Source organism: Schistocerca nitens, chromosome 2, assembly GCF_023898315.1.
Source record: "Schistocerca nitens isolate TAMUIC-IGC-003100 chromosome 2, iqSchNite1.1, whole genome shotgun sequence".
NCBI lineage: Eukaryota > Metazoa > Arthropoda > Insecta > Orthoptera > Acrididae > Schistocerca > Schistocerca nitens.
In genome coordinates this window covers 1,165,098,631-1,165,116,376 of record NC_064615.1, presented here as the reverse complement: position 1 = coordinate 1,165,116,376, position 17,746 = coordinate 1,165,098,631, and the positions used below count along the sequence as shown (strand labels likewise).

General features: G+C 38.7%; 1 protein-coding gene across 1 annotated transcript in view; it reads right to left on the bottom strand.

The window, feature by feature from the left end:
• The window catches only part of LOC126235626 (cilia- and flagella-associated protein 57-like), a 168,153-nt gene extending 167,745 nt beyond the window's left edge, over positions 1–408 (bottom strand). Inside the window, exon 1 of the mRNA XM_049944338.1 lies at positions 203–408. Within this exon, the coding sequence (XP_049800295.1) occupies positions 203–408 (206 nt within the window). The remainder of the gene's footprint in view (positions 1–202) is intronic.
• Positions 409–17,746: the final 17,338 nt, after the last annotated feature.

Below are 17,746 nucleotides of genomic sequence, written 5' to 3'. Positions count from 1 at the left end.
AGTCCCCTAGAACTTAGAACTATTTAAACCTAACTAACCAAAGGACATCACACACATCCATGCCCGAGGCAGGATTCGAACCTGCGACCGTAGCGATCAAGCGGTTCCAGACTGTAGCGCCTAGAACCACTCGGCCACAGCGGCCGGTCCTTTTTACAGGCCGCTACAAAGTAAATACAACAGTAAACATCACACGTCATACCTGTCCATGCTCACATGAATCATTGTCAAAGCTTTCTCGTTCTCTTCCAATCGAATATAGCTTTGTTCTTTCTCTTTGAAGTTATGTAGTGCGAGAACTCCTCCAACAGGATATAATACATTATTGCCCTTAATATACTGGGCATTTCCTTTTACTCCCGTCTTTAAGCCCAGAATAAGATGTGGATGAAAATGAGTAGCAGCCATGGCAGTAGTATGTCTTCCTGAAAAACTAAAACACATAAAAACGCTAAAAAGTCTGAAAATAATGACATTAAATATCAGTTAGGTACTAAGAATCTCAGAAATAAGATTACTCGTAGGGCGAGTTACTCTGTGTCATGGTAAAATTCTCCATGAATTTGTAGGTTTATTGTTATCTAACTGATGTAAAAACAGTGACAGATGCGGCAGATAATTTCATGGCAGGCACGAGTCTACTTCTAGCAGCGTAGTTCAAAGTGTACTGTGTACTGACTAGAGCTGTAACACTTTCCCCGAGAGAACGACAAATCTTGGCAATTACTATAAGCACAAACTACACTGACACTCAGACATTATGACATAATGTACACGTACAGCAATATGTAAAATTTTATATCTCCCCCGGCTATGCATATTCTGCCGCTGCTATTCCAAATCCGTTGTTGAAATTGATGTAGCAAAAGTTGAAAGCCGTTTGGGACTAAGCTTCCACGTCATTCTAATGACACCTTAGTTAGGTAACTAGTTTATGTTCCGTGGATCACTTGTGCAATTAATAGTAAGTAACGATGTGGAACGAGTCATTGTACACATTCATAAGTATATATGGTTACATGTGACCATTTGCAAGTGCGTTTATTTAACTTTTTTAAATGTAAAAGTGTGGTTTACTGATTCCTGTTTACCACCTTTTGTGCATTACACAAATACACATTCTCCTGTGGAATAAAAGGAGCTGTCAAGAAGTAACTTTTTCAGTTAACGAAATTAATTTTGCTGCCCGTCAGACATCAAAATTCAGTTTGAAAGCAACCTGAAAAACTTTCTGATGTTAAACGAAAAATTATGATAGCGACTCAAACGACAGACTCTTCCCCATTTCTCAGGCAAAGAACGTATTTGATGGACTTAAGATACAAGTTAGCGAGTTTTTCTAAATGCAAGCGATATGTCGAACAGCACCATACACGAAGGTTAGTAACCTGTCATCGTGACGTTACTATATGAAGAGTCCAGGGGAAAAACTTGATAAGTCACAATTCTTATTTTTTCAGGAGACGAAATTTAAAGTTTCAAGACTCATAAAATTTTAGTTTTTCAAGTTATATTCTTCATTTTTGTTTTAGACCTTAATATATCTTTCAGAGAAAGAGTACTGCTCAAATCATACACATCTGAATAGGATTTACAATAATATGATGCATTTTTATTACGAAGGCAGGTCGTACAGAGGAAAAATATGACAAGTCCATAACATATTGCGGGTAACTACAAGATTTCAAATTCATGTTACAACAAATTATCTCGTATAATCATTTAATAATCTTCTGTAAAAGGTCTTCTGCTTTTTCGATGGTGGATTACTGCAAAAGATGATCAAAATACACTTGCACTTCACTATGGCAAAATCTTTTCAAGTTTTGTAAATGTCTGTATTTCTCAGCAGATATTTTAAGATCATCTGCAAAAAATCAGAATCCTTTAATTTAAATAGCTATATGCCTAATACTAAAAAAATACTTATTTCAATAAATAAAAAAACTTTCAAAACATATTGCTGTAAAATAATTACTATACCTTCATATTTAGCAGAGGGTAGGCTGAACTCACCTTCTTTCGGGCTGGAATCTTGCCCTTTCTTACCACGAAGAAGTAATGAAACTTGCTCATATGCTCCATTGTAGCTTCCTCTATACCGAACCAGTGCTGCATGGTGTCATGTGACTTCCAATTCTCTTATTGGCCTCGACTGGAAAGGGAGTTTCTTCTTGTTTATTGTATTATCCAGATGCTCTGCCCAGCATTTGATTATCTCTAGTTTCTCCTTAACATCAATGATGATAAAAGGCGAAGGGTGTGTGCATGAATTCTGAAAAACCTGACACCAGTCCTTTGTAATTTGACATTCCTGAGTTTGGCCTATCATACCAATATTTTTATCACATTCGAGGTATGATTAACTCTTATGAGGAATGTCATCTTTACATAGTCTAATCGTTTTTCTGTATGGACCAGATGGTGAAGGAATCTGAACACAGTGGCATTCTTGTTTTGCCCTCCGCAGGAGTCGCAGAAGATCTCCGGTGTCTGACTTCTGGATTTAGAAAATTCTGCACAAAATTATGTAGGAACGATGGAACTTCGTCTGCTCCTTTTCGGCCTGTGCTCTCTGGATGCATGTAAAAATAGCCCTCCCCTGTTGCCAAAACATGAAAATTGAATATAAATATAGAAAGCTGTCGTTTATAATAAACTTCAGTTGTCTTTATATTTGTAAAAGGCGACTTTTTGCTATATCCCATCGTAATTGCAACCTTTGATGGATTTTTTGACATTCCATCTTTGCCTTTTCTTCCTGTCATAGAACACTTTTTCTTTTCTGAGATGCAATTCATGGGCCAAATTTTTCTTCTTGGCTAGATACTCATCGCATGAGCCACAAGTATCAGACCGTGGATATCCAAAACTCATATAGAAATCTGAATTGAATATAGTGCGGTATGTTTCATACGACACGTTCTGATCCTGAAACTTCTCCTTGAATATGTTGTTGTTGTTGTTGTTGTTGTTGTTGTCTTCAGTCCAAAGACTGGTTTGATGCAGCTCTCCGTGCTACTCTATCCTGTGCAAGCTTCTTCATATCCCAGTACCTACTGCAACCTACATCCTTCTGAATCTGTTTAGTGTATTCATCTCTTGGTCTCCCTCTACGATTTTTACCCTCCACGCTGCCCTCCAATACTAAATTGGTGATCCCTTGATGCCTCAGAACATGTCCTACCAACCGATCCCATCTTCTAGTCAAGTTGGGCCACAAATTTCTCTTCTCCCCAATTTTAGTCAATACCTCCTCATTAGTTATGTGATCGACCCATCTAATCTTCAGCATTCTTATATAGCACCACATTTCAAAAGCTTATATTCTCTTCTTGTCCAAACTATTTATCGTCCATGTTTCACTTCCATACATGGCTACACTACATACAAATACTTTCAGAATCTACTTCCTAACACTTAAATCTATACTTGATGTTAACAAATTTCTCTTCTTCAGAAACGCTTTCCTATCCACTGCCAGTCTACATTTTATATCCTCTCTACTTCGACCATCATCCGTTATTTTGCTCCCCAAACAGCAAAACTCCTTTACTGCTTTAAGTGTCTCATTTCCTAATCTAATTCTCTCAGCATCGCCCGACTTAATTCGACTACATTCCATTATCTTCGTTTTGCTTTTGTTGATGTTCATCTTATATCCTCCTTTCAAGACACTGTCCATTCCGTTCAACTGCTCTTCCAAGTTCTTTGCTGTCTCTGACAGAATTACTATGTCATCGGCGAACCTCAAAGTTTTAATTTCTTCTCCATGGATTTTAATTCCTACTCTGAATTTTTCTTTTGTTTCCTTTGCTGCTTGCTCAATATACAGATTGAGTAACGTCAGGGATAGGCTACAACTCTGTCTCACTTCCTTCCCAACCACTGCTTCCCTTTCATGTCCCTCAACTCTTATAACTGCCTTCTGGTTTATGTACAAATTGTAAATAGCCTTTCGCTCCCTGTATTTTACCATTGTCAACTTCAGAATTTGAAAGAGAGTATTCCAGTCAACATTGTCAAAAGCTTTCTCTAAGGCTATAAATGCTAGAAACGTAGGTTTGCCTTTCCTTAATCTATCTTGAATATATGGAACATTTTTTTAATATTCAAATACTCTGGTAGGTAAATGTTTTTCTGACTTCGTTAAACTGTAGTGGCCGTTGCGAACTTTAAATGATTTAATTTGCCCTCTTATTGTTGTACGTGTTTCATCTTTCAAAGCTTGGGGGCGGGATCAGTGTTTCCCTCGCCCGTCTCGTAGAGGTTGGTCTCCATATTTAAGTTTCTTCAGTAAATGATCTACCTTGCCCTTCTTTATTCCGTGTAACGACATAAATGTTTGCTTGCACACCACATGTACTTCTTGGACACTTCCATTAATGGTAATACGAACACTGAATTTATATGATGCATCACGAAACTTTGCTTCCTGCTCTTCTCTTCTAGGATGCCTGCACTGTACAGGGACCACTGTGGTTAAACTACTCAAATAGAGGTTTATTTCATCATGATTTTGAAAGTGGTTCATGTTATTAATAATATTCCTTTTATTTTCACCACTGACAATATCAAAACAATTGTTTTTGCACTTACTTGGTTCTCCTGTTTCACGTGACTTGAATCTCTAACGCGACCATACTTCTTACTTTTCTTTGTCAGCTTCTTAGATGACACTCTATTGTTTTCTTGGCAAGTAGATGAGTCACTGTCTTCTTTATTCATTTTACACTGACAGAATATAATGCTAGATCTAACTTCCTTCACAAACACCAAAAAGCTAACAACAATGGCCAACTTATACACAACAATGACTGTGGCAACAATGATAAAACAACGATAACATTAGTGAAAACAGACCTGCGCGGGCTGGGGATTATTAAGTCATAAAATTTTATCGTTGCATTCTCTGGACTTGTCAGGATAATCCCCTGTTTTGCGTGGACTTATAATGCTTTTCGCCTGCACATCCTTTCAAGATATCAGAATATCTTTTGACTGATCGGGTTTTTGACCAGTTCTGTAAAACCAGCTAAAACTACACTGGCTGGTCTATTAAACCATTTTGGACTTATCAGGTTTTTCCCCTGGACTCGTCGTATTTAAAGGGCAACACACCATACGTCGCTCTATGATACAGTCGAAGGATGCCAACAGCCGATAGTCTCCGAGAAAATTACCGTCGAAAATTTCGATGCGACCTCACCAGTCGCCTCGCAAGGCGTCTGACCAACTATGTGGTAGTGCAGCGGCTTTTAGAATATCGGCGCGCCTTCAGATCCATTCCTGTGTTTTTTTTTTCTTTTGTTGTCATGAAAGAACGTGACCTCAAATGTTTTTCTTTGACATCGTGAAATACAATACCCCCCGATCTGGAGATAATTTTGTGAGAAACCATGATTTGATGACAAACTATGCATATCAAAGCATTTTCACGAAAGGAATAATTGCATGTATTTCAATTGCATCGCTTTCATTTGTGATTTCAGTTTGCTGTGCACTCCAATAATTGGCGTATGTAATTCCTCACCGATCAGTAAAACTATACTTTTCCGGGTTGATAGAACGGTATACTCCGGGGGAATTACCTTTAAAGGTCGATATTGCAATTTTGGCAACAAACAAGTCATTGCATAAAGGACTTCTCTACACTCCACGAATCTACGATATACAGAAACGGCACGGTTCCTGTGTAAGGTGGCAGATCTTTGTCCAAAAACTGATCACAAGTTTCCTTTGTGAGCTTTCCAGATTTTGTGACTGCTGCATACATATTCAGATGCCGTTCCATTTACTGGTCTCCCTCTTGTGGGACTCGACAACCAAATTTGCCACTGACTTCCTGGACACAAATTAAAAGTGTTAGTAACAATTTTCCGGAAAGTATCGATTCATAAAAGTGGAAGTCTCCAACTTCCGAGAAACTGATTCAGTATGCATGGTTTGCCGCAACATTATCTCCCGATCGCGTGGTAGTTAGCAACGTTAAGGACGTTGCTTTTCCTAATAATATTCACACTAAAAGAAATCTGACTGTTGTATGTGTACCTTCGCATGTTGCTCGAGGTGCTCCGAATTTTTATGCTGTAAATGTTTTTGTGATGGATATCACTCTGGGGAATACAAAATTAAGCGTAAAATTAAAAATCAAAGATGAAATTGAAATACTGTTATTTATAGGTTTTTCAGTTACCATTAATTATCTAAGATTATATAAGATTTGTGATGGGAAAAAATATTTGTAATGAGATTTGTCTCAATAATTCCACTGTATTTCATGACGTCATAAAAAATATTGGAAGTCACATGCTTCCACGACAACAAAGGAAAGAAAACCACCAGAATGGATTTTAAAAAACTCGAAATTGTTTTTCGCCACTGCACTTACCGTCATCTTTGGCTGTACTCCGCGCAAGCGGATTAATTAAGTCGCGTCGAACTATGAGCCTCATTTATTCGGAAACTATTGAGTGTTTTCACCTAAGCCACACTTGTTTGACTGTATGAAGTTTCAACTGTGTCACAGGGCTAACAATGGAGGGCTCTCCTTCTGAAAGTCAAACGAAAGAGTATTATTGCTGCTTCGGGAAAAAATCACATAGTGCGTTTATTGTGCTTGTATCTGCTGTGTTTTCAGGATATAACCATGCGACGTACATGAAGCATCCAATGTTTTGTCATCGATGCAAATACAATTTCGTAACACATGGCACGATTTAATTTGTGACTTCAAAAGACGCTCAGAACCTTCTCTTAATTTCAACGTAACAAAAAGGAAGAAAGATTAGTGTTTAACGCCCCTTCGACAACGAGCACAAACTGGGATTAGCAAAGGTTGGGGAAAGAAATTGACCGTAACCTTTCAAGGGAATTATTCAAGTATTTGTCTAAAGCGATTTAGAGAAATCACGAAAACGTAAATCTGGATGGCCAGACGGAGATATGAATCGTCGTCCTCCCGAATGCGAGTTCCATGTGCTAGCTACTGCGCCTCCTCGCTCGGTTCTCAACGTTACACAATAATTATTACTTTTTTATGTTTTATGTATATTCTACAACACTGATTTATTTGGTAAAATAGCTCCACAGACCAATGTAACTAAGCGAATACTGAACTATTAATGTTAGCTGTTTAGCATAAATGAGGACGCAGCAGGTCTGCTCGAAGTAGTAGCTTTCCTGATGATTACATTAGCTGTCATAAGCATGAATAGCATTAATCAATACAGATATAGCTTATTCTTAATACAGCGTACAGGTAACGTTCCCACCATTTATTATTTTTTTTTTTTCAAATGTCTTCCTTGACTAGTTCCACACCCCATAGGTTCTCCTTATCGATGCCGCCCAAAACGATGAATGAATGAGTTTCAGCTGAGTTCATCTCCAACCAAGTACAACCGTACTGTTCAGTCTGAAGTAAGTATTTCTTTAACACTGAATGTGCGCTATTATGTTTAAAATGCGACCATCAAATGTTTGTGGCAGAGGCGAGATTAGAAACTGGATTACCCATTTTAAATTCTGTCACATGTGTTTGCATCCAATTTCTGTGGTTAGATGCTCACTAGTACTTCAGTAACTAATATGAGAACACCAAATGGAACGCTGTCACATTGAACTGAAAATTCAAAGTGAAGAAAACAATTTTTTATCGCTGAAGAAAACATAAAAGATATTTTGGTGCGAACACACATGACACTGCAGTTTTGAGTGGTAACAATACGTGGCATGGGTGGTCTCAAGGCAAAAACCGACCAGTTGTGAAAGGCGGGAAATCTGGTTTCGAAAGCCGTGTCTGTAAAAACATTTTAAATAGTCACAATGCAATCACAATGTAAATATATATCATCGTATTTATGACATACAACATGTTCTCATAACGCCGAAGAGAAGTACAATTTGCGCCCACATCACTCACAGCTAGACAAGCACTATCGCAAGAAATCCAGAAAGATTATTCAACTTGTCTTTTATGCATATCTTTTGCAGCTACAAATCTGATACAAAAATTTTAGGTCATTAACTAGCATGGTCGTGTATGTACTGAATCTTATCATGTTAGCAGCATGTTCCGACTATTGTTCTACTCAAGTGGGAAGAGTATGGTGACTACTGCTCCAGGTTGTAGCTATTTACAGGCTACATGGAGGGAAATTCTGCCTTATACAAGAAGCCGTTTTATAGTTTTGTTTTCATCCAGAAATGTTTCAACACTTTTGGTGCTATTTTCAGTGGATTCATTTGTTTATTTTTTTTTCTCATATAAAACTGTTAGTTGCGTATCTTCCCAAAATCAGGTAGCTTTACTGTAAGGTTAGTAATGATCACTTAATGCTCTTTCTGCGACCTCGTTGTAAGTAATTTCAAGTCCAGTCACATTGTTGCTTTGTTATAGGTGTCTCTACCATGACTACACAAATTTTTGTGAAGTTATCATGCTTTGATATTTAACCAATTCAGGAATGCTAGCGTGCTCATTCTCCGGGTTCGAGTTTAAGCTTTCTAACTACAGGCTTTCTCAATCAAACTCTGGCGACGTTTTACTTGACATCGCCCAACAGCATGTGTCGCGAAATTTTTTTCTGTCCTGGAGCTCTGAACCTCATAAGCTTATAAAAAGGCTCTTTTTATTGTGATCTCTGATAACGTGTAATGAACTCAGAGGCAGACTGTAAATAACCCTATTATGGATGTTGCAGTTCTTATTCCCCTGCTTGTTAAGAAAAACTGGAAAGTAATTCCGTCTTATGCGAGACACCGTTGTTTTTACCGAAACATATTTCAGCACTTTTTGTGCTGTCTTCAGTGGCTGTATTTGTTTATTTTCTTACTCTCATGAAGCTATTAGTTGTGTATCCTGGTAGCATTAAATCTAGTTGTTATTTGCAGATGACAAGTTGTAGATTGTGTAGTAGATTAGCTGTTCTCCACTATATTGGATAAACTACTTCTGTTCCTTACGTTGTTTGAATTCTCTATATTGCAACAGGAATTCATGTTTTAAATGTTTGTATGAGGCTTACTATCGAAAATCATCGTACATCTTGTAAGGAAACAAACATTCTTGGCATCACTGCAGAGCATTATTTTGTTTTGCTTTTCGTAAAAGACGTCCATCTTGCACACAAAGAAGGAAAAAGGAGCTAAATATTACAGATCAAAAAATTGCACCTAACAGGAATCGCGATAGCTAAAAGAATCGTTATTTTCCGTAAGGCAGCTGCAGCGTTAAAAATGCAGTCGATAAAAACGTTATGCTGATGGAAACATAAATGTATTATGCCAACTGAAGACGCATGAAAGCCCTAAAGGCATATTCGCATAAATAAAACTATCCAAAAAGTGCCTTCCGGCTATATTTCTCTATGTCATTCTTCTAGAGTCACACAGCTCAATCATCATTGTTGCTGTTGTGGTCTTCAGTCCAGAGACTGGTTTGATGCAGCTCTCCATGCTACTCCTGTGCAAGCTTCTTCATCTCCCAGTACCTGCTGCAACCTACATCCTTCTGAATCTGTTTACTGTACTCATCCCTTGGTCTCCCTCTACGATTTTTACCCTCCACGCTGGTGATCCCCTGATGCCTCAGCATATGCCCTACCAACCGATCCCTTCTTCTAGTCAAGTTGTGCCACAAATTTCTCTTCTCTCCAATTCTATTCAGAACAAATTAAGGTTTTCCCCTTTACCTTACGAAACACAACCAGAATTTATTTTGATGAAAGTGAAGGAAAGTGCGTCTACACAATGCAATCAGTCTGTATTTTCTGGCGTATAAAAGTCATTTGGGTAAGAAGCCAACGTAACACAAAAAATGAAGGCTATCCACATAATCGGGGAAACTCGTAGTATACGGTATACAGATTTCAGCAGAAATACTCTCCGTCACACACAGTACGGCGGCTTACTGATTACAGATGTACCAGTTAGCTCCCGATTCATTAAAGAATTGAACTCCCAAGCATGAGACAGTTTCAACACTCTGACTGCTTTACAATTTTGTTGATGTATAAAATATTTGACATTAAGCGCCAAAGTGAAACAAGCTTAAAAAGGTTTTTGAAAATATTTTGCAGTTTGTCGGAAGTCCCTAACGCTCACGTTATCAAACTCTTGGTGGTCTAGTCTGGTAATTTTAAGCGCCAAAGTGAAACAAGTTTAAAAAGGTTTTTGAAAATATTTTGCAGTTTGTCGGAAGTCCCTAATGCTCACGTTATCAAACTCTTGGTGGTCTAGTCTGGGTAATTTTAAGCAAAAGATAGTTTTTGACGCACTTATGTATTTATGGCGTCGTATCTCCTGAGCTACGCGTCATACAGTGATATGATTTTGCACTAAGCGGTATACGTAGATACTGTCTGCAAAATGCGTGGCGAATAGAGCTAATAGTAAAGAAGTAATAAATTAAAAAGTCATGCCTAATGCGGCAGTCTTACTGAATGAACAGCGAAAATGCAGTAAGCTATAAACTTTCTTCCTTCATAATTTCTTGGGGAGGGTAAGCGAGAAGAAGTTTCGAAAAGGTTTGAAATTGTGTATAAAGTTTGTTGCAAGTCGCTAAGTATTCTGATTCTCAAATAACGGATGAATACAGTTCGGGTATCTGCGAGCAGTGAGTTACGGTGCCTCAATTCAAACAAATAGTTTCTATCTGCAATACTTGTCTTACTGTGTTAAACCTTTGACATAAGCAGATCATGTCAGCATTTTAAATTTTTAATTTCGGTCAATAATTACACGAAATACTGAAAATAAATCTTTTTTTGCCCTTAGAAACCGTTAGACAGGCAACCTGCAACTGGGTTTGGTGCCATGAACCGGATTAGACGTTTGGTAAAATAGATACGTATGACGAAAAGCTGGTCGCAGGCCGGCCCACATTACCTTCTAATTAGCTGCATCCACCCTCAGACGGTAACGCATTCCGAATATCGTCTCTATGCAGCGACAACCGCTACGCGTTGACATCGCTTTCTAAACATTAGCCAACTTCGGCCAGAGCGATACAGTTAAAAGTAATTTAAACAAATTTACAACATGAATTCCTAATCACTCCACAATTACGCGTTACGTTTCGTAAACGAGAGTGGTCAACGGGAAATAGCAGCTACTTTATGAGAAAACATGGTAGACAATATTATGCATAATAATAATAAAATTTTATTTAAGCGATGTGCAATTTTACGCCCTGTCGATTCAAGATCCTATGGTTGAGTCAGCGAACGGAGCCGGCCGAAGTGGCCGTGCGGTTCTAGGCGCTGCAGTTTGGAACCGCGTGACCGCTACGGTCGCAGGTTCGAATCCTGCCTCGGGCATGGATGTGTGTGATGTCCTTAGGTTAGTTAGGTTTAAGTAGTTCTAAGTTCTACGGGACTGATGACCTCAGATGTTGAGTCCCATAGTGCTCAGAGCCATTTCCAGCGAACGGACATCTCTGAAAGTTGTGGTGCGGATACTTCGCATATTTATCGCATCCTATCACACAACACAAATCCGCATACGCCTCTTTAAAGCACTGTTGTTTTCGCCTGCAGCTATTTGCGCTTCACATCTGGAAGCTGGCTGGCAACGGCACTGTCATTTGTCAGGGACCTTCTTTCGGCGACTCAACTATAGAAGTGCACCAAAAGAACGCCCTAATAGTGCCATCGTGTGGACTAACGCAACCATTTGGCGAAGACACTGAGTGACGCTGCATAAAATTATATCAGATACATTGTCAGGAAAGATGAGATAGCTAGATGGATTCCTACAGCTGAGGATATTGATGGATGGAAAAGTCTGTAAGAGGACTTTATCAACCAATGGATGACAAATGGCTGTAGAAAAAAATGGCTCTGAGCACTATGGGACTTAACATCTTAGGTCATCAGTCCCCTAGAACTTAGAACTACTTAAATCTAACTAACCTAACGACATCACACACATCCATGCCCGAGGCAGGATTCGAATCTGCGACCGTAGCAGTCCCGCGGTTCCGGACTACAGCGCTAGAACCGCACGACCACTGCGGCCGGCAATGGCTGTAGATTATGCACCATTTACAAAATAAAAAAAAAAAGATTCAAAAGAGATTGAGCCCATACACTAACTGTAATAGCACCGCCATGTTTAAGATGTGATGTTTCAAACCAATTCTTGAAACACGAGTAAACGATGTACGTGGCTTCGTGTATTCACTTCTTATAACGCTACGCTGAAATGTTTGCTATATGATCATTGGCGATAGCAAACGAATCACATGCTCTGTACTACAACGTATCACACTCGTTCATGAAACTGCAAACCGAACTTTTGTAGAACATGAAGTGTATCAGAATAGCAGGGACTTCGGGCACTAGAATTTGTTCAATTTGTTTGGAAATAAACATAGAACATAGGGTAGTTATCAACACATATCGGACTTGCCCTGAAAATGTTACTGGATGAAAGTAGATCTAAAAGAAGAGCAGTAGTACTGGGAATTTAAATTCTATAGAGGAATGGATGCTCTTTCAAGTAACGGTTAAAGCAAGAGTGGATAGGAAGTAAGGGAAATAAATATAGAACTTAAGGTAGTGATCAACATGTCATGGGCTTGCCCTGAAAATGTTGCTGGATAAATGTAGATCTAAAGGAAGAGCAGCAATACTGGGAATTTCAAATTCTATAGAGGAATGGATGCTCTTTCAAGTAGCGGTTCGAGCAAGCGTGGATAGAGAAGCCTTACAAGATATAAGGGCTTGACATTCACTTATTTTTACGGCAGATGTTTCGGTCGACTGCATCCAAATATATCTCGAACTCGGTGTTATGAAGTTTGTTAGGTTTGGGAAACAGGCCACTACACAAGTTCACAAAAGAAAAGCCTCCTAAAGCAACTCCTTAAACTTGTCACAAATTATGGGCGAATTCGAATGATGCTGGGGGTGAAAATAGTGAACCAAAGGATATAAAACTTGCAAAATGTGCAGAACTGTAACTATTCGACGATCGAGCCCAATTATGCAGCTTTACTACAATTATTCATTGAAACATGGCACTTCAAACTAGATGAAAAATTCTGAAACGTCACCGCTACACTTTGTCACCCTTCATACGAAGTATTAAAACTTACGAGCTTAATATTTGTATATCTTCCTTTAATCATTTAACAAACCTGCACACAAAATTTCAACAAAACCTATGATTGTCGAGTGGGGATCCCTAGACTATTTGTGCGGTATCAACCTACTATGTATGATATACACTCGCCTCTGGATGCCTCTGCACGTATGGGTTATCAGCAGGATGTCTTGAGAAATAGTTTTCCACTGCCATGATGAAAGAGTTTTAACAACAGAGAACTTCCCTTCTAAAATCTCCCTCGGGGTTGGATATCTCGTCATGAGCTAATAAAATTGTCCGATCTGCATATCGACATTTTTATCGCTATAAGTGTCGTGCTATTTACTGTTAACCAGTAACTGCATATTTAAAAGTTGACGTAGCTCTCATTCACTGTACAAATGCCAGTCAAAGACCAAATATCTCCGATTGTATTCTAATATGGTTGCTTGAAATATTCAAGCAGAATACCAAAGCTCAGTATTAAAACCAAGTTGCAATAGAATCTTACCAATAATGACGAAGTCGGGGAACGTATTAAACAAGACTGTTTATAACAATATTATAGTACACGTGTTACAGAACTGTCTCGTAACATTTTGTCCACTACAGTGACGAATGGTGCTCGGAATAAAGATCTAAATCTCAAAGATTATAATGCCATTGTTCCTTGGAGGTAAAAAAAAGAAGGCAGCCGTCATTACTTCACAAACTTGAAGCCGACGTCCGCCATCTTACGTAGCCCAATAACATGAGATTCACCGCACTATAGACAATGTGTAATATAGACTGCGTGTGACATCGTTGCACTGAAACCAACATATAAGTCACGTGATTTGCAACAGAAAGCCGAGTTTCTTTTATTACTAAATGAGTGGAGGGGCGTTGACAGTTACAGTTTTTCTCATTTCAGCTGAAATTAAGCATTCATTTTAACAATAAAACAATCTGCCTTATTGCTGTTACACATGTAGTAGTGTAGTTAATCTAATATGAAAGCGATTATTATCGTTTTTACATGTGGCCAGGTGTAACATACTGACAGTTCTGTTTAAAAGTAACAGAATTACAGTTCTTTACTGAATTCTTGTTTTTGTTGCACTGTGAATCTTTTAGGCCGCAGCTTCTAAAGGAGTAGAAGACAAAATATTAGTCTGGCAGGCAGCACTACTTTTCTGACGTTTCCTCAACAAAACGTGTGAAATATTTTGTTACGTTTTTATAAGAAATGAAATTCATTTCTGTCACAATGTCCGGTTTTCACACTTATATTTTATGACTTTTACCACTTAAGAGTGATGCCGGTATGTAAAGCAAGCAAAAGATTGCCACTTTACATGAAAAGAATCTCCTCAGAGAACTTTACTGGTCCATTCAACGAGAACTGGTTTTGTTGTTTTATGACGCTGTCAGAATTATAGTTTGCGATTCCACTCGTCTGTTTTGAGTAATGACATCATACCTGAGGCAAGGTCTCTATCTTTTTTTTACTTCTATGGACGCTACACCACAGACCATTGATAACATAGACTGCGTGTGACGTCAATACACTGAAATAAACATTTAAGTCACGTGACTCGGGGCAGGCGCGGAGTTTCTGTTATTACGCACTGTGAGCAGTGGAGTTGACTGTCACAGTTTTTCTGATTTATAGCTCAAATCAAGCATTGATTTTAACAAGAAAACAATTTGTCTTTTGAGTTACACATGTAGTGGTGCAGTTAACTCGATTTCTCCAAAATTCCAAATATTAATGCGGTGATTATTGTTTATACATGTGGCCAAGTGAAACGTACTGATATTTTTGTTTACAAGCTACAGAATTACAGGTCCTCCGTGAATACTTGTTTTTGTTGCATTGTGAGTCTTTTAGTCCACTGTTTCCACTGGAGTCGAACACAAAAAATCAGTCTGGCAGGCAACGTCACTTTTCTGACTAAAAATTAAATACATAAATACCGGTTTTTATGCAAAATGAGCGTCTATATTTTACTACTTTTGCCACTTAGTGATGCCAGTATGTAAAGCAAGTAAAAGTTTGCCAGATATTTAAAAAAAACTGAGCGAATTTAACTGCTTCAGTCAACAGCAACAGATTTTATAGGTATAATTAACTGCCTACACTCATCTTTAGATGCGTATGACGATGTCAGAAGCAAATCTGCACCACTAAACATTTTCGTACTGGCATATAAACTCACTCAAGACCTGCTGGAACTGTTTTTTAATGCTGCGATATGTAATAGAGGAGCACAATATCAATCCAGCAGTTTGAAGCTGCTTCCAAGAGATTTTTGGTACACATACAGATTGGTTCATTTACTAGTGCTAATTGCTCTTCCATTGTAATAAATAGCGACTATGTTTACATACCTCATCCTGTTTCTTCCACATTGCATTTGGCTAGGAAACTGAACAAAATACTGGAGTGCCTCATTTGGCAAATTTCACCATGTTCTTAAATTTTTAGTACCGTTATAATGAACAGAAAGAACAGAGGTGGCTCAACTATTATACCCAATGATCATCCTTATCTGTGCAAAATGGGCCTGAAGGTATTAGACAAATGTCCATTTTTAATGTGAGAAACCCTTTTAAGAAATTAGTTACCGCAGCTTAGGACATATGGAATGACGTTTTCCTTCAGCTTAATAAACATGCGGCAAACACTCCTCCCCTTGATAATCACATTCATCAAACGAGAAAAGCTGTACTAATTGAGTATTGTAAAATAAGGCTATGTGATGAAGTAATACTCTACAGCAAGAAGATACACCATGCACTTATTAAAAGTGTCCGGACAAAAATAATTTTGTTTAATAATGAGTGACCGAGTGAGGTGGCGCAGTGGTTAGCACACTGGACTCGTATTCGGGAGGACGACGGTTCAATCCCGCGTCCGGCCATCCTGATTTGGGTTTTCCGTGATTTCCCTAGATCACTTCAGGCAAATGCCGGGATGGTTCCTGATGTGTTGGCAGAAGAGCCAACACCGTGTTGCTAGAGGAGGCCGAAATGCACGCGGTTAAGCTCACGCAGACTGGCGTGAGGTCTGGAACAAGGTAAAGTAATTATCCCATCAAGAAAAGAACGTAGTTGCTTGAATACTTAACTTTAATCCATAATTGGAGAACATCGCTCTTGATGATACATTAATTACAATCTCAATATAAACTGGTAATGGCGCCTTGCTAGGTCGTAGCAAATGACGTAGCTGAAGGCTATGCTAACTATCGTCTCGGCAAATGAGAGCGTATTTGTCAGTGATCCATCTCTGGCAAAGTAGGCTGTACAACTGGGGAGAGTGCTAGGAAGTGTCTCTAGACCTGCCGTGTGGCGGCGCTCGGTCTGCAATCACTGACAGTGGCGACACGCGGATCCGACGTATACTAACGGACCGCGGCCTATTTAATGGCTACCACCTAGCAAGTGTGGTGTCTGACGGTGACACCATAGTTCCTTCGAAAGGGCACGGCTGATTTCCTTCCCCGTTGTTGTTGTTGTGGTCTTCAGTCCTGAGACTGGTTTGATGCAGCTCTCCATGCTACTCTATCCTGTGCAAGCTTCTTCATCTCCCAGTACCTACTGCAACCTACATCCTTCTGAATCTGCTTAGTGTATTCATCTCTTGGTCTCCCTCTACGATTTTTACCCTCCACGCTGCCCTCCAATGCTAAATTTGTGATCCCTTGATGCCTCAAAACATGTCCTACCAACCGATCCCTTCTTCTAGTCAAGTTGTGCCACAAACTTCTCTTCTCCCCAATCCTATTCAATACCTCCTCATTAGCTACGTGATCTACCCACCTTATCTTCAGCATTCTTCTGTAGTACCACATTTCGAAAGCTTCTATTCTCTTCTTGTCCAAACTATTTATCGTCCATGTTTCACTTCCATACATGGCTACACTCCATACAAATACTTTCAGAAACGACATCCTGACACTTAAATCTATACTAGATGTTAACAAATTTCCTTCCCCATCTTTCCCTAATCCGAGCTTGTGCTCCGTCTCTAATGACCTCGTTGTCGACGGGACGTTAAACACTAATCTGCTCCTCCTCCTCCTCACTAATCAGTGATTTTTAGATTGTTTTTAAAATAGAGTTACATACACAAGTGGTGGCACTTACAGCTGATCCCTTATCTTTGTATTTGTGTGTGTGAAATAAAGTAACGAATCTGAATCCCATTCTGCAAACATTCTCTGCATGTTTTTAACGTCTTATGTTTGTTTCAGTGTGTAATTCAGAGTATCACTTTCCAAACTTCTATGCATTAAAAATGTTTTATCACCTTAACTTTTGAAATGCCTGAACTGTGCTATATACGAATGTGCTATATATTAGATAATAAGACTCGGTTTTTCCAGATATAAGTAATCATTTTGTTTGGAGAATCAAGTGTAATCTAGTTAGTATTAAGTTACCTGTGGGAGGCAAACAGCAAGTATTGAGCGTAACTGTTCATGCAGCAACTTTTATCAAAGGAGCAACTTTCTTTTTACTTGAATTAATTAGCTGTTGTTGGTATGAATATAACGATGCACTATAGGTAGGAGCAATTTTCTTTTTACTTGAATTAATAAGCTGTTGTTGGTATGAATATAACTATGCACTATAGGTACATTGATGTTAATAAAGTCTTTTTACA